The following is an 18,872-nucleotide window of genomic DNA, read 5'->3' on the forward strand; positions in this document are numbered from 1 at the left end:
TCAGAAGATCAAAAGCCTTCTCACACCTGCTGCCAAGCTTCCTCCAGGCTGCTGGAGAGTGGCTGGAAACTAGACTTGACAGAAGAAAAAGATGATTTGACTGATTACCCTGGCAACCTCCATTTCTCTGCTCCTTCTTCTGCCTTAGCATTAGGCATCACTGTGATTGACAGGCATGTTAGCAGTATTCCATCAAGAGTGCCCATGTGCCTTCTCCATCAAGTCCAATTGGCAAATCTTCCATCCAATCTTTATCAAGGATGGAAGCCCTATGATCAATAATCAGCTTTTCATAATTTGCTTCCCCCCAAAATACAGACAAGTGATGTACATTTGTGAAGGTTGATGCTGCATAAATCTTCCTTGGACAAGTGCCTGATCTCAGTAATTAGGAGTCTGAGCAACAAATATACCAAGAAATGGCATCTTGAGAATGTTCTTTTTCAAAAGTGTCTCTGGCTCACAAGGACAGCTTGCTCAAATCTTGAGTTTCTGGAAGATCCTAAGTTACTTCTTTGCAGCACATATTTTATAGCTGTGTTTTAAAAATTAGGACAAATATTTGACTCTTCACAAAATCTTCTCTTTTATGTAATACAGCCTTGAGGCACTTCCTTTTGCCTAAATGACTCAGTTTTGTCCATTTCGTGTAGTTTCTCATTTCTCTTACTACTTAATTCCAATAGGCAAAACTCTTTCATAACTATTCTAGACTGACTTCTTGACAGAGGAATCTAACCAATACCTTGTCTTCCAGACAGAGATCTATAAATGCTCTGAAGACCTGTATGTCTGATTTCCTACTGCTCTTTCTCTGTGAGGGAGAGAATAGAAGGATTGCTTTTTCTTTCTCTGTGGCTTTGACAATGGCCTACAGAAAAATCATCAGTTTTTCAAAATGTTTCATAAACCTCACTAGGAAGCAAGTGAAAGAACAGAGATGAGGAAATTTGTATTAGCAAATAAATATTAAACAATTTTTCAGTATCATTTTCATAGCTTGTTTGTAGTTTCAAAACATTTACAAATGTTTATCAAATGCAGGGATGGATTTTATGCAAAATGTAGCCCCCATGTATGAAGAATATATGTGGCTCTGTCTAGCAGTGGATCCATCAGCAACTTTCCAGCGATGCTCCTGTTCCAGTCCATCTACATGCAAAGAGTTGGAGAAGTGACACACTGCAACATATTCTCAGCCCCCTTCCTATCTTATCTTATCGATGCTAGCTCTGCATTTACAGCCGTCTACACTGAATGTAGAGCAACACGGGCATTTCATTCCCTATAGCGGCAAAACTGCCACAGAGCTGATTAAGATGAAGACAGAAAAATATGGAAATCATGAAAATGCTGATCGAGCAACTGTGCTTACAGAGTTATCACTAAAATTCCCTATGATATGCAAAGGCAGAGTGAAATCCTGGTACTCTCAGGTACCACAGTCTGGTAACTGTTTACGAGTGCTGACTTCGTGATAGCTACCGGTTTTTACTATGCACTCTGTGATTTTTTTCTCCTCAAACTAGTAAAGCACCAACTTTTAAATATGTAGCCAGCACAGAACGGAATGTTTGTCCCTCTTGAATGTTGGGTAGATTCTTTTAGACTTTGGTAGGGATAATAATAATTAAAAATATCTGGATTATTTTGAGACAGCTTCTGAAAGCTGTTCAAAAGTAGGGAATGCTATCATTGATGTTTGATGGGAAATGGTAATGAAGATAGTTTTAGTGAATTTGGCTTCACAATATAATCTAGGGATATCACTTCCAAACGTAAAGAGTATATTATTCCTGTATGCATTTATGTGTGAGAAAAAAAGTAATTTTTGCCATTCGTCAGCACTACCGCTGAACAGGTTAAAGACATGTTTCAGAAGGTCTTGCCTCTTCAACATGGTGCTTAAGAACAGGTTTAACGCCTTCATTGGAGACAGATGGCTTCAATCACCTTTTTAATGTCTTGATGGTTAGGAAGTAAAGAACAGTATCAAACAGTTGAATTTCCAAGGTTAACACAGGTGGATAGAATTCAATCACCCCACGTACACCAGGAAATCAGGCTGACTACCCTTTATTGTGCAAAAAAGACACGACGTATAAAGCTGAAAAATGTGCAGCACTATCTTGCTCTGTTGTTTTTCAAGTCTCTCTGCAATAATTTCAAATGTTAATTTCCATCTGGAGGCTAAAACCATGGCAGCAAAAGTTTCTCTGTAAAGATAAGTGTGCAACACTTACTGCTGCAGTTCTGACAACTTTCTGCTACATACAAACAAAACACATGCCAAGGAAGCTAAGAGTATTATTATTCAAAGTAATACTTCTGCTTCAGATGCCTGAAAGGGAACTTTCAGTTGGAAAGAAAATGTATTTTTGTTTCTGAAAACCCCTATTAAAATGTTCACACAACATATACAGTAGTGTGTGGAAGAAAGACACGTATTTTGCAGGAAAGAGAAAGACAATGAAAGGGGTTATTACAGTGGCAGGTTTACGCTGCTGTAGTGAAGACTGTGTAAACACTTCCATTGTAAATATTTATTTCCAGAAGTTTATAACTCATACGTAAAAACTCCTCCTGCCTGAAACTTGACTTGATGTCTCCATAAGCAGCAATACAGAGTGTGAAAAAAGAAACAGTTTATCTGCTTTACAATTAGATACATACAAAAGAGGGAGAAAGGCTACATGGGACTTACTAAATCTAAAGCTGCTTTATTTTCAAGAGTAACTTTTTACAGTCATTAAGATATACTTTGAAGCACTTGCATAAAACATCTTAGAACAAGTGCCTCTGTCTGCTGCAGCAAGCAGAGGGAATCGGTGAATCTGACCCACGAGGAGTGTTCAGAAGTCAGAGATGCACAAATGAATGTACTTCGTATACAAAGTCATGCCGTTTGCATGCGAGTGTCTGCTGTTTAACACCTGACTGATCCGCTTGAAAACCAGCCCTGGTGGAAAAGGCAATGAGCCATGCTGTAGTGCTACATTAACATTCATTTGTCAGTCATAATTTACACTTGCTGGTAGCGTGGTGGAAGAAGCATTATAAAACCTTTGACAGAGACTTGCTAGAAGAAGCTAAGTCATAGCTCAGTTACCCACGCGAACTTCAAGGGACAGAGAACAAGTAAATACAAAGAAAGAATAATTTTTGCTGCTTAGTAATCAAGGTGAGACATGCAAGATAACAACTGTCAGCTGACACTAACAAAATCCAGCACTGTGGGTGAGTCTAAGCACTGTATGGATATTTAACACAATGCTCTTACTAAAGGACCTGGGTAAAATTCATTGATTACCTAACTCCTGGAAGCAAAGGCAGCTGCCAGTAGACTGAACAGCTCATACGAGAGCTCAATAGTCTGCTTTGGAAGAATTTTAAAGAATTATATCCATGGGAACAGGGGATGTAGGAAACAAAGTAGTGAGTTTTAAATTGCACCAGGTTGTTGGTTCTCTATGACCCAATGTGCTCGCTTGTGCCAAGGGATTCTTTTTTATCAGGGTGCCTCAGGTGCGTATCCCAGCTGTTGATACCAATTACAGTAGATCACCAAGTCTTCATTAGCTCTAAGTTCAGTCTACCAGTCACATTATGCTTATCACATAAAGGAAAAATGATGTTAATATTTTCTAATCCAAATCACACACTTTAAATGTATTATTCTTAAAATGGAAGCAAAATCTTCTCTTTTTTTTTTTGATTATTAGTTGAAAAAGCCTCCATTTGCTAAGTCTTTTAAAAAACGTATCTCCCCCTTATTCAAAGGAGTAGCAGGATGCTATGAATGCCAAGGTGGAAGATACAGGTCTACACGTCAAAATCTGGTTAGTATGCAACCTAGTAACACTTTTATAAACAGGAAATTATGCAGCTCCCAGCTCTGTTAAAAGCAGATTGGTAGTCTATTACAAACTGATTAAATTTGCCACTTTTTCACTTCAAACAATTATATTTGCTCATTACCACTTGATATGGTGAATACAGCTTAAGAAGAACACACGACAATTTAATATCAATCATATGGACTCCTCAGAGATTTAAAACTGACTCATGTAATGATATTTCCCTTCAAAGAACAATAGGCATGTGCGCTTGTAAAATTTGGGGCGGAGGAGAAGAGGGAAAACAGGAAAAGTTATTTAAAGACTGATGCGAAGTAGATATTAACGGAATTAAACATGCAGCTTAAGCTGCTGTGTTGTACTGATGTGTTTATACATCTCTACAGGAAAATGCGTTCTAAAACAGAGCAAGCACATCTCTGGCTATAGGTGCAAGCCTTGACTCCTGACAGGCTTACAAGAGAGGGAGACGCACAGAAACACAGACTGTTTGGCATGCAAAACAAATGCCTTTCCTTTCATAGTTAATACAGAGCCTTAAAGGAGTTTTAGAGATTATTCCTAGTTACCTTATCACTCTTGTGACAGACCGAGACTGTATCTTACTGGGAGGGTTACCACTGTGCAAAGGCTTTGTCAGCAGGCTGGGGTACTGGTGAACAACCCCCACTAGCCCTTACACAGCTGCATCTATCAGAACATTTCAGACAACTTTAAAACACAGATGAGTAATTTTAACCCTATGCTACAGGTGGGAAAGCCTAGACAAAGGAAGGGAAAGAAACTCATGATTCTTCATCAGGCCATGGACAAAGCCAGAGAGAAGACCGAAACCTCTTGAGATCAGTGCTTTGCCTTTCCTCCAGAATAGAGAATGGAGCTACAAAACCACTTCCCAACTGGCCTTAGAAATAAGATGTTAAAGATGTTACTCATCAACAAACTCACAGCCACATTAATTTTGAATTTGAAGCAAGCTGTCTGCCCATTTTTTAATGGATTTTATTTTCTTCAGAGAGTCCATTTCAGGCTCACTGCACTGTGGGAGCAGTCAGGCCTCTCCATGTGCTCTCAGCTGCACCTACACAGAAGATACGGATGAGACCTGCCCCAAGCAACAGCAGCTGCAACAGTCACACATCCTTTACGTCTTAGAAGAGGATTTGTTTCTACCCCCCTTATTCTCCTCCTTGACTAGGTATTTCTTGACATCGTATCAGAGAAAAAGCGTGGCAAAGAAATTGTTGGGCCTGCTGGTGATTCTGGTCCTTTGACTTTTAGTTCACTATTGCATTAAATACTTGGCTTTAAAAGCCCAAGGAATAAAATCCTCACAGTTGGTATTCAAGTATTGAACGGTGATAAAGCTTTATGTAAAGTTGCTTCAGATAGCAATCTCTCGTGTATCCCAGGGAGCTGCCAGAAAGATCTTCTGGTTAATATCTTGAAGAAAACAACTGTATTACAAATTGTAAAGAAAATACCAAATATATTTGTGTGTCTTTCCATTTTAGGATTCAGCTAAAAGTGAAAAACAATAGCATCACCAGCCAAAGGTTAAATGGAAGAATTTATCTCTTCTCAGAAGAGGAGGGTGTAAAAGCCCAGAGTGAATCAGGCAAATACTCTGCTCTCATCCCAGTTTTCTTCTCTGGCTCATCTGGAACAAGACTGGACTGTGGGCTGTGGTGGGTGGGTAGCAGAAGTGGAAGATCAAGCACGTTTAAATGGCTCAGATTCAAAGATCTCACATTCTAATTCTGGTCTAAAATCTGAAGATCTACAGTAGTGAGGCAGTTTTAGAAATAAGCTCTGTGTCCTGCCCCACTGTTATCTGACACGAAGTAGCACCTCGTTTGCGTGCTAACTGGCTAAGGAGAGCTGAAACATAGAAAGGCAGAGATACACAGACTCCCACTGGCAAAAGTGGGGGCTGGAGGCTGCTGACACTGGGTCACTTACGGGGAAATGTAAATCACAGTCAGAGCTCTAATTTGACATGGCCAACTTTTTCTCTGTCTCTATAGAATATCATTATAAGTATATATGCCCTCTAAATCCAATAAATACGTATTATTCTCAGTATATTACTCTCAATACCCCAGCTGGTGCTCTTAAAAGACTGGGCATGTGTTGAAATAATGGACCTGGACAACTTCTTCAGATTCCTTGGCAAATCTAGGAAACTCTGTTATAGAATACCTATTACAGAGAAGAATTCCTCCCAGCAGTGCAAGTGCAATCAAATTTTCACGCATATGCTATCCAAACATAGGCAGGACACTGCCAAATTGTTTAATATTATGATTAACCAGCTGCAGAAGACTTATCTTTCCCATCGGTTCCAGCTCTGAACTTGACCAAAAAATATATAAGAACTGTGTCAAAACAGGCAAATTATGTCTTTGAAGACAAATACAAATTGAAAATTTATTTGTGTATTGACAAAAGGAACAGGTTCTTGCAAGCTCTGAAAGATCTAGATCCCTTTGAGGAATCCCCCTGCAAGTATAATGTGACTTTGGGTCCTCTACTAAAACTCGCCAACTAAAATGTTTTGCAGTCTAAGGACTTGAAGCCTAATTATCATTGCTCAATAAGAGAACACACATTTTCATGTCACCATTGTCCCTCTGAAAAGTTTACTGAGTATTTCTACCATGATGTCTTTTTCATGAGTAAGGCATGGAGTAACTTCTGTCAAAAAAGGGTGTATTTTGCTTTTCCGCCCAAAAAGCTATTTGAACACAAGGTTAAAAGGCAGCTTACAAGACATACCTGAAAATTAGGTAATAGCAATTCAACTTGCTTGCTTTTATCTGACTGAATTTACTCTGTCATGGATATTGACTGTGCCAAAAATGCTTATTAGAGAGTATAAACCGTAATCCAAATAACTACTCAATGTATAAAGCCTCTTAGGTATACATAGCCAAAAAGAAAGGTAACAAACTTACCTTGTGTAGCAATGTAGTGATTCGGTCTATGATAACCCTAAAATAAATGGGAAAAAATTATAAGCAATGTGCAGCTTGGGCATGTTGCTATGAGTGAAATTTCATTTAAAGTAGACTCCAGTAAAAATCACAACAATAAAGGCATCATATTAGATGCAAAAGTTGTTCTTTCCAGTGGGGGAAGGGTGAGGGAAAAGGGGAACAAGAAGCAAATGTATTTTCTGCAAGATACTTAAGTTGCAGCCTTGCACATTAGGGGACAGAGGTAATATGTTTTTTAAGTCCCCTGTTGGCTCTGCTGAAAATGAACAGCAAGAAATCCTCTCTAGCACTTGCAGCTAATGGCATCAGATGCTCATGGAGGCTGAGATATATCTCCAAGCTCTTGCTACTGAGTGTGAAGCCAATCCCCTTTTTAACAGCTGAAGAATGCCAGACTTCCATTTCACTGGGGGAAGGGTGGGGGGATGTCCACTCCGCCCTCTGTGACTTGTTTATGAATTATTTCCGAACAGTGAAAGAGAGGGTAATTCTATGATTAAATGATTCGGTATGAATAGCCTTGTTCACCTATAAATAGGAAGAATATAAAGCAATTCTATGTTTCTCTAAAGAGAAGAGCAACTTAATCACGAGCTAGCTGTGCAATAAAGATTAATACTCTCTGGATTCTTTGCAACGTTGAATAGGAAGCCAATAGGGAACAATACCATTTATACAGTATTTGACTTTCTGATGCACTGGGAGTGTCACCAAAGGTTAAGATCACCAGCTGCACCAGTAGGCTGATAAATCCAGTTACCAGTATTAATTTTTCAATAATGGTCAGGTTGCAGTGCCAGTCATCAAAAGCAAGAGTTTAAAGGTGTAGCTCACCATGGCAATTTCTTTATAAGAGAGCAAGAGGGAGTGCAGAGATGTAGGGAAGGAAAAACTGGAAACAATTGAAGACACCTTGAATATTACAGAAAACGTAACATGAATTACAGAATTGATTCCTTTATGTGCCACTGAAGCAAAATTTGGAAGTCTATGAACTGAGGAGTGTTTAGATAGCTGTAGAACTGCATTTTTCCTCCTACAAGTTATCAAATATCCCTAGCTGCTGGGATTAAATGATTCAGCTTCACAGCACAATGAGGCATGGGGGGAAAATATAGCATAACCCTTGCCCCTTCCCTCTTTTATCCAAGAAAATTTCATTGTGTTTGTGATGGTGCCATTCCCATATTAACGTTAATTCTGACAACAAGGAAACTGTACTAATCACCCCATGCAAGAGAAACATCACAGCTGCTTCTGTAGTAGAAAAACAAGCATTTCCAAAGGAAACCTGACTAGCAAGATTATAAACAAAAAATGCTGTGTTTTATGGGTGAGTTGTCTTTTGAAGATATCTGCAGCTCTCCATGCTTTGCACTGAAGCCACCTCCTGAGGCTTAAGGATGAGGGTGAGGTATTTTTCTCACCCATTGCTTCTTTTAGGGCCAAATTCTCTCCATCTTTTTGTATTTCCATAAGCAAAAAAGATTGCTATGACGCTATCTTATAAGCACTTTAAATGAGACCATATGTTCCAAGTCTTCCTTTCTCATTTATCGTAACACTTTAGGGTCAGATCCAAATCAGATCTCAGTGATATACTAATAGCCTAAAATGAGAAGCTTCAGTCCAAACAATCTTGTATGTTGGGGAAGTTTGAAAGTGAATTCAAATCTAACCCTTCAACATGAACTCTCTCTCCTTTTATGATAGAAATTACTCCCTTCAGAGTGTAGTGAGATTCCTAAGTAAACCTATTTCCACTTGTGCCTTTACCTCTTGATAAATGTGCTATTTTTTCAGACAGTAAGGAACTGAAAAGAAATCTAAGCTTAACTTAATAGTTGTTGAACACACTAATAAACATCAATAGAAGAAGATATTTTCAGACTATTATTGCACCTGAAATAAGCCTAGCTTTCTTGTACAGCTCTAGTTCCTCCAAATTCTGAGAAAAACATCTATTACCTGCTTTTCTCATACTAGTGATTAAATTTGAACCAAAAACTGTGACATTCTGTTTCAAAGATGTCACTACTGAACAAGAAATCTTTAGCAGACCTGTTTCTTATGAAGCAACAGTTGTTTTACTACGACTAACATCTATTGCTCCATGTAAATAATAAAATTATTAACTCTGTTATCGCTATTCTGGCGTTAGATGGTATTGACTTTCTAATGATTTTCAATTCTGCTTTTGAGTTCATCCTTTCAACGAAACCACGCTGTCTCTTAAAGAATTTATTCTAATGTAAAACATTAAGTTAACATGATGCAGAATGAACAAAGAAGCCATCTTCAATAATTAAACAGCCTACATATTTAATGAAATGTCTTGCTTGCATTAGAAGTACTGGTTAACAGCTGCAGAATATACTTTGAAGGCGACTTGAAAGCGCAGAGATGACAAGAGATTGCAAATCTCTGCATTAGGCATTACGGAGTTTTGTCACATTAATATGCAAACAGCTTTCTTTTAAATGTGGAATGATGCCAAGTTGTTGACAGAAAGTGAAAATAACATTTTGCTAGTCCATATAAGCACCAGCAGGCAAAGTAGCCATACAATGATACTGTCAAGGTTTCAGTCTAGTGGTAGTTTGAGGAAACGACTCCTTTCATTTGCTTACTGATAAAAACTTCGAGGCTTTTTTTTTCTGTTAGTGCACACCTAGCTTCCTACGACAGCACTTTCCAACAATGTTTAGCAGCTGCTACTAGCTGTGATACCTCTTACAAACTACGAGTAACGTGCGAGAATAGTAAGAGCTGCCTCTTTGATTGAACACGTTAACTTTGTTGACTGCATCAGTATACGCACATCAATATAATTTCCATTGATGTAATCGGAGTTTGTTTCTCCTTCAATGGGCTGCAGTCTCACTCGAGAATGATCATCTGAAACGGCAACAATGGAAAGAAAAAAAAGTAATTAAAGACACATTCAGTAACAATTCCTTCATCAAAATATTACTTTAGAGCCAAACTAAAATCTCAGGACTTTCAATTTCATCATTATGTTGTTGTCCATGAAAACACTGTATCTACATTTAATCTTCACTTCAGTCATTCATAAGGCTTCCCAAATTCCCTCTGATTTTCAATTTGAATGCCTTAAATATATCTAACATGCAATTATGTCTTTTTTTCCTCAACACTTACCCTTTTGTCAATAAAATAAAAAACACTAAGTTGTCAAAGGTTAAGTCATTTGCAAATGTTTCTGCCTGTCCTCAAAATAAGCAGGAGTGGTTCTACAGGACATACTGCCACCGCACAGTTTCTGAAGGAAATTCATTATGTTTTCAATAAGACAGAAAGCAAAATAAAATAAGGACAAAAAACAAGCAGTCAAATAGTGGGCTTGTCACTGAATTTTGCTGTACTGTGGCTGTCTATATGTAGCCAGGAATCCTACCTATTAGCAAGCACTTCCAACTCTACTTTCCAAATTCCAGTCCAAAACATCAGAGCATGAGTTAGGTTGTTGTCAGCTGCCTTGCTTTCTTTAGGATACCACAGCAGTGATTAAGGGGTGCTAGAGGTCAGAGCCGTCTCACAAAAGCTCTGTGGATGCTGGCAGGGCTTCTTCTCCCGTGAGAATTTGGAACGTGCTTCTCCGGGTTAAAAAGTGACCAAACATGATGGCTTTTCCAGAATGCTGCAGCAGTTGTTGAAGAAATAATGCTTTAAGGAAATTTGAGAGTATGATCTCAAGGATGGTGGCATGGTCGATAGCCACTTTACTCATGCTTTATTTACAAGCTACCCTTGTTAATTAGATACCTGTGTATTATTGTTATTGAATGGTGCCTGCTAGCTGAGTTAATCTCACTTGCAGCTGAATAAGAGGTCTTAGTACCTGACATTATTTTGTTGTAAATGTAAATAATCATTAGAGCATCTGAAACTTGCCATCCACATTCTCAATGGCTTATTTTTTTTTCAACTTAACCTCACCTAAAATATAACAGATGAGGAAACTCCTAAAATGTAACAGATGAGGAAATAACACGACGTGTCTTAAAGGTATGATCTCATCATAAGTAGCATAATATTTGCCCACACTGTGGGGGAGGAAGGAGAGGGCAGCATGTCCCACATCACTGTCATTCATCAAACAGTTCTTAAAATAACATTGTTTTAGAATGGTAAGTCAAGAGCTCTTTGAATGGACGAGTAGGAAAAGAAGAGGCAAACTGTTGATTTCATCCTCTTTTATGCTGCAAAATTCAGGGACTATAAATCTCAGAGCCTCATTTCCTTCTCTTGAGAGTGAGAAAGGGCACAGCCGTAAACCAAAAATAGTAAATCAGAATGAATTAGAATTCCAGCTCTGGGTTCCTAACAGCTAATATTCTCCTAGTTTTTTGTGATTATTGCACCTGACAGTCTTTGGAAAGCAGTTTCTTCAAAGATGTTTGAATATTCAAATCAGTTACACTGATTAAGCCAGCCTTTTCAGCCTGTTTATTCACTTTCCCAAGACTGTTTATAGAGATGTGATCTTCTGTTACATAAACCATGCTCATCTGACCCTATCAAGCTATGTTTATCCAAGTGCTGTGCTATTCTCTGTTTAATTAAGCTGTTTATCAGTTTCTTCAGAACAAAGGTTAGGCTCACGGGCCTTTAGTTCTTAAAATCCATCTTACATAAGAAACATACTACATTAGGAATTTCCTAATCTTCAGACACAGTTGTTGCTTTTAGGCTTTTGGAACCTGATCCAACCTCTGCTGAAGTCAACAGACTCCAGAAGTCAAACTGGCTTGGATTCATGGTATATCTTCATCCGCGTTTCCATGATTTCATGCATCATTTCCTTAAAAGCATCCTCAACAGAACAAGTCATGCTAGTGAAGATCTTTACTGTTATCTTTCTTGAGTTACTTAGGGCAGGATTCAGTTGTCTAAACACGAGCACTGAGTGCCACTTTACATACCCCAGGTTATACTGTCTAGCCTTCAGCTGCCACTGCAGAAGGACAGTCTTATGTGGGTATCATGTTATACTTGTCGGTCCTGCACAGGTATTCCTGGACATCTGAATCCTGGCTGTGATGACTTGAACATGGATGACTTCCACATTTGGGCCACCAAAGCTTACATTTCCTTAACATGTCCCTAATGTGTCTTAAAAATATAACTTCCTGATATTTACTTTACACTGATTCATACAACTGAGTAATACTACCTTTTCTTTACTATTTCTGTTACTTTACTATTTCCTTTACTTCCTTCATTCTTTCCTTGCCATTTTTTTGCTTCAGACTGGGCAAAACTAAATACGTAAGTTCAGGCCTACATCTCCATATCACCTCTTTGCTCTTTTCTCTTCTCATATGAATCTTTTCTAGTGCTGCATTTGCATCTGAGTTTCAGGGAATTCTGGAGGTAATGGACTGTTCAGTGCCCATTAATTTGCAGCAGAGCTAGAGAAACTCCCTTCGCTGATTGCTTTGAAAACGCCAGTTAACTCCTTGCTGCATGGCAACACTCCTTAGTTTGAAAAAATTCTTTAGTCAGTCAAAAAAAAGTTACTGTGTGTATGCCTGTGCTTATGCCAGGTGGATTTTACCCTAAGAGATACACATATACTTAAACACATCCAACACACTGATTTTTAAATAGCCTTTAGGTTAATTGTCCAGTTTTTTACGGCGTTTTTTCCCCTTTATAGCTTAGCTTGCTCTTAACAACTTTTCTTGCAGCTTTTAAATACACTTTTTTCAAGCTCATTGTTATTTTGATACCCCTCTATTGGGATATCAGATTTAATTTTGCACCGACCACTTACGCCTTTGAAATGAGTTATGCTGGGATCTATTTGTCTTTGTAGATAATGATAATAGATAGTAAATATAAACATTTCATTCTCGCTTCCCTCATCTTACATACAACATGCATATATCAGTCTGCCGACTGTGATCTCTAACATGCGCTTTGAGTAGCCAGTTGATCGCCATGCCCAACCAATGCCACTTTCTTGGGAGGTGCCTTGCTGAATTCTTTGCAAATTGGCATTTTGTAAAAGTCTCAGCTGAAATCTTTAGCTGCTTGCAAAAGCTGTGATCTGTATTCTTATTTAGTCAGTGCTGAGTTAGGCAACAATACATAAATAACCCTTCCCACTCCCAGCTTACCTCAAGATCTCTCCTGAGGAAAAAGCTATAGATTTTACCAAAACCCATGCATAACCCTTCACAATTAGGACAGACACATAATTTTGTTAGGCGAAAAAGGTTCATTCAGCAGATTCACACCATTTCTAGTTCTTAAATGAGAAAACAGGAAAAGGGCATTTGTGTTCAACACAGAAGGCATACATTTTGTGTGGATGACTGGACTGTGGCCACGATTCAGCTTACTGATACAGTGGCTCACAAGCTGTAGCCACCTTCATGCAGTGGGTAGGGCATGCTTGTAGGCAATTAAATGCACATCACTTGGGTAATGTAAAGCATGTTGCTATTTTGATGAGCTCCTGCAACGCTGGCAGCCTGGTGCTGTTGTTTTAGTTCCCTCAGAGAGCAATAATGACTACAAGCAATAATGTAACAAGAGTGTCTAGGGGGAAATTTACATAAAGAGGATAAATGGTCAGAAAAAAATATATATTAAACTCCCATAGAAAAAATATACATTTCACTATAATCGTGTACCCATAATTGGAGGTATCTAAACCATCTGCAGTATTTTTGATTCTTTAAATATAGCATAAAAATGGAATTTACTAAAATAATTTCCAGCTAAAGCCAATACTTTAACAACTACCTGAGGCAAATTTTCAAAAGTGGACCTCTAAAACTGTATTCTCAAACTCTTGAGCCAAGCAACTATTTATCAGTAGAAAAACAGGCAAAGTAATTAGACAGTTAACTACTCCATTTGCATACATCTATTTAACAGATGACAAACTGTGGGCCATTTTAGCCTCTCTTTTAAGATACTGTCCTTTACTCTAATGAGTTTTAATTTTAACTTGTATTCTCTGTGTTTTCATAGCTACATAAATAGGGAGTTATTGATAACAACTCCATCCAACTCTTTCCTTTTGCTAAATACTGATGACGTTAAAAGTAAATTGAGATCCAAATGATCAGAGTAACATTTGCCCTCTCAGTGAGCCTGCAGTATTACTTGTCATTGCCATTGATTTGTGTATCTAATATCTTTTACTTGCTTTCCCTTTGCTACTCATCACTTCATTACCTCAGACATATAGCACTATTAGTCTTCTGTTTACCTCAACCAAAGGGAGTCAAAGTGACAGGTTGCGTATAACATGACATTAAAGAGGGGGCTGACGAAGCTAAACCCTCACTAAAACAGCAGATCTATTGTCACAGGCTTAGACAGCAAATAAAATTTCACAAAGGAAAAATAAACATAAAAGTCTTTGGTATTCTTATTTATGCCTTCAGTATTTTTACTTACATAATAATGATAGTAATCTAATATATTGCTATATTCTCACAAAACAAGAAGTTTGTTAGACATTAAAGATTGCTTGGGGGAAACAACTATAACCATGCCTAGTTAATTTACCTTCTTCTACATATCTTCCAGCCCATCATGATATTCACATGTCCCTAGCAGACTTCATTTCCTTTCTCAGTGAGTATCACAGTATGCCGCCCACATACGCAGCAATGCAATCATGTCCAACTTCAGTCCATTCAAACTGACGTGGCATATATCACCTGCCAGGCCTCTTGCTTGACTTGCCTCTGTGTCCACAAGCATTTCTTGCTGGTTCTCATTCTCTTTCATCAAATCACATCAAATAAGAGATCTGTTTTCTCCCCATAGGCTGTCTCAGCCCACCGGGGTCACCATGATACAAGGGACTACTCACAGCACCTACTGCAGGTTGCTAATTTTGGAGTTGGTCTGTCTGGACTCTTTACACAATCACTGCAGAGAGGGGCTCCTGTGATGCCGATTCAAAATCATTAAAATAGGCTCCATTTCTGAACCTTTTCTTTAAAAGAGCCACCCTTTTCTCTGTCATGTCTGCGTGGTTCACTGATGATGAAGGAACCGAGGCAGATCAGTGCCCAGACAGGCACCTACACTGCATGCTGAAGTTAGGCAGTGTAAACAGTCACCACGCACTCCTTCCACAGGTTCACCAAGTATTCAGATAATTAGCACTATTCTTTCTCCCATGCTGTCCCATGTACCTAGGGCTATAAATGATTTCTAAACTCCAGCAGTATCATTACATGATCTCTCCTCAAAGGCCATCTTTTGTCTTCATGTTTACAAAACTTATGACAACGATCACTCCCATGCTGTGACCATTGCTTATACCCCTGCTCATGCCTGCTTCATGTAGTCTGTACATCCACTTGCACCTCATGTCTAAATCACTTAGCTGGTGAAGGAACAACCAAGGAAGGGATCATCTCCTACACACACACTGGGAACTTACCCTTTATGTGCAGCAATACAAGCATGTACGTAGTAATATAATTTCACTGAACTTGATATATTTGCTGCCCCAATGTTCATGCACAGCATCTACCGCCACAGTGTTTGTCAGTCGCATCAAGCCAGTTTTAGGGGTCATTCACAAAAGCACACTATCATCCCCTGAAGCTCTTCATTAGTATATCTAGTGTTTATCAAGCTTGGCCTTTTTAAGTAAAGCATAGTCATCCTATTTTTTTCATTAGAGTCTGTCTAGAGTTAAGCGGGCATATCAGGATGGCTGTCGTTCTGCTTTCAAGGAATACCTAAGCAGTATTGTCTGATCCGACAGTGTCCAGAACCCAAAGTTAAGGTACTGATGAGATCATGGGTACTCTTCCACCAAGCTACAAGGAGCAGTCTGGGAACTGTTAGAGCTGGGTGCTGGTTAAAAACAATATTCTCCACTAGCCAAATGTTGATGACAGGATGGAAGGTATACAGCAGGCTAGTGGAAAAAATGCATTGAATCTGACAGCTTTCTCAAAAAAATATAGTATCTTCCCTCACTTTTATTTTCTTAATTAGAGAAGAGGAATATGAGCCTGAGCATGAGGCCGGTGGTCATTCTTATCAGATGTTGAAAGTTAACACGTGCACAATTATGCTGTCAACACTTACATGCAATGATATTCCCATATCTATTTTTCATTCTGTTCTCATCTTTCTTAGCTGAATCCCACGGTGCAGACTGTCCTTCAAAAAAACTCTAAAAAAGGAAGGAAAGTGACATTAAGAAATGCATACAGCAATAGTCACCTTACAGAGAAACCAAGGAGAAGGGCAAATAGTACTTACGGATACTGTTGTTAAAGTGTCATTTAACTCTTTTTTTTATTGAACACAAATATGAGTTTCCTATTTAAATGGTATTCATGCATAGCTCCAAGTTTTATCAAAAACTTGACACAAGATTATTTGTGGAACAGCAAGAAGAATTTTTGCATGTGAAGTGCTAGTCAACCTTTCCAAAGCTGCATACCTGCAACACTAAGAGTCCTTCATTTGTGCTATCAAAATTCTCCTGATAGTTACATCCACATGAAGCTGAGCTTCACCATCATGGCTGGAGTTGCTGGAGTATCTGAGAGCAGAATTTCACACTGCACTAACAGTATATTTTTGACATATTCACAGCCTTCAGTTACCTCTTGGCAGATGACCATACATAAACCTACATGACCTCAACATACATAAGAATTTAAAAAAATCTGGATTCAGTTGGCATGTATGTGCCCTTTACTAAAAACACTATTTATGACAACCAAGAGGATTATTTTGTCAGTGAATAAAAATGTGATTTTATGAAAGATATAATCTATCTAATATTCACTCAGCCTCTGTGCTGTATTTAATAAATTTAATGCAAATAAGAAAGGTGAAGGTGCTAAAAATATCCTTTTACATTAATAAAACACACAAGCTGTCATAGGGGCAGCAAGCAAATTGTTATGTGCTACCTGTCCTGTGCAGTCTGTAGTTCAAAACATTTGCTCAATTTCTTAATTTATACAGTGTATTCGTAAGTCATGTAATTTATCACTTCATATTGAAATACTAACCTTGAGTTTAAAATACTGGTTGTTGCCAAACTAACTAGTGGAATTCTATCACGAAGATGGCTGCTCTTAATTCATGTTTTGATCTTTTTATCTCAATGATCAGTAAATTAAATCTTTTGATTCAAGAGGGGCATGAAGGCACAATGCTCTACTATTTTGATAACAGAAGCCAAGAACGGTTAAGTTCCCAAGCTAAACAGGGAAAACCTAGTGAAGCTTGTGTCTTGCAAGACCCCTACACATTCTGAGTAGTTTAACATAGATAATGCCCATGAAATGGACTACCATTAGTGTCCTTTGCCCTCCTACTTGAAGAGTGGTCTTTCAAATCCCAATGATTTCCATTAGTAAACAGCATAAAAGTCGAAATAATCCCTTGATCTCTTGCTGAAGTCAGGGGAACATGGGGGCATTCAGTGTCTAAAATAAATTTTCTTTTAATAAATTCACTAGAGTGGTGGTTTTCAACTTATGATTTGAAGAGCCCAGAGAATCCCTGGATTCTAAGTGATCTGTAAGTGATAACTTATGAAAAACAGGAGTCTTGTCAGAAGGCTTCAATTTGTTTGTCCTACAGCTCTCTGCATCTCCTTTAGGAAACTTCTACATGTTTGCAAATTGAAATGATTAAGATCCACCAACAGAAAGAAGCTTCTTCTTAATCAGAGGGTACCATCATTGGGTACAGCTCTGAGAAATGCAAATTCCTGCCAGGATAGAACAAGTGCAGCCCTGGAAATCTTAGGATGATTTACAGCTTTGTTGCTGCTTGCCAAAAGGGCACCAATCATTATCTGAGATGGGCTTAAAAATCTGCCAATGGTCTCTAAAGCAAGTATTCCAACTCCAGAGCACTCTTGACCTATGCTGGATGGAAAATACTTTTGTGGTAAACCAGACTATACTGAATAAGGAATTGTTGTCCCTTGGTAAAGACACTGACCTGCGTCTGAGTTTCTTGCAAAGTTCACATTTATTCTTAGACAACACTAGAAGATGAATAACTAATCAGTTAAAGGTAAAATAGAAATGGAAATGTTCAGCAATGAAGTTCCAAAGGCAGAACAAAGAAGCCAACTCTCGATAATGTCCCAAACTTGTCCAGGTATCTTCTTCAGGATTTTGCCTTTCACACAGCTAAACCACAGAAGAATTCCAGCTTCCTCACAGTTCTGCTAGAGACTGGTTCATAGATTTGGTTCACAGATTTGATCGACAGGATACCACCCAGCAAGTGGTTTGGGGTTTAATTCACTAAGCATTACATGTGCTACTACAGAGAAAGACGTCTGCTGGTACAGCTTCCAAGCCTATACCTTGAAATATGGAGGACCAAAATATACCCCTAGGGACCTCCCCCTTCTCCCTGTCCCACTAATGGACTTTCACAAAATCGCTTTAAACCAATCGATTAGAGTAAGTCTCTGGAGACAAGTGGGAAACATTTGTACTGTATTGAATTCAGGGAAGATATAAAATAGGCAATGTACTGGTTTGGGCAGCCTGTCTGCTTCTCATCTGCAGAAGTGTGGGTGCAATTTCTCCCACCTGCTTGGAACTTCTGGAAACAATGACAAGCTTAATGAGCCTTAGAGATAAAATATCTTCTAATAATATATCTACAAGCCAGATAATTCTGCTTTTTAGAACACTTCTATTTCAAACATCACACAATAATGAGAAACAGGAGACAAACTTAAGTTTACAGATACCATATATTGACTTCACTTTTTTTTTAAAAAAATAGATTGTAGAAGAAGAATTCCATACACATAATTTTCCTTGGGTTTTTATCAATAAATCAGTGAATGAAAGAAAACCTATGATAACTTAATTTTGTAGATCCAGGGTTTTTTACTTCTTTTTTTGGATGCACACAGGTATTTCAGTGACAGTGTACAGAAAAGATAATTTGAAGGAAGAGGTATTACACTGCAAGAGCATAAAAAGAAACCGTTATTGTAAAAGACAGCTGG

The 18,872-nt window shown here is 38.3% G+C and overlaps 1 protein-coding gene across 16 annotated transcripts in view; it reads right to left on the reverse strand.

The window, feature by feature from the left end:
- The window catches only part of PTPRM (protein tyrosine phosphatase receptor type M), a 482,698-nt gene that overhangs the window by 44,691 nt on the left and 419,135 nt on the right, over nt 1-18,872 (reverse strand). For all 16 annotated transcript variants that reach the window (XM_064507225.1, XM_064507224.1, XM_064507229.1 and 13 more), the window contains 3 exons: nt 15,956-16,043; nt 9,678-9,754; nt 6,815-6,851 (listed from right to left, as the gene is read on the reverse strand). In XM_064507225.1, coding sequence (XP_064363295.1) covers nt 6,815-6,851; nt 9,678-9,754; nt 15,956-16,043 — 202 coding nt within the window. The remainder of the gene's footprint in view (nt 1-6,814; nt 6,852-9,677; nt 9,755-15,955; nt 16,044-18,872) is intronic.

Source organism: Dromaius novaehollandiae, chromosome 2 (assembly GCF_036370855.1).
Source record: "Dromaius novaehollandiae isolate bDroNov1 chromosome 2, bDroNov1.hap1, whole genome shotgun sequence".
NCBI classification, from domain to species: domain Eukaryota; kingdom Metazoa; phylum Chordata; class Aves; order Casuariiformes; family Dromaiidae; genus Dromaius; species Dromaius novaehollandiae.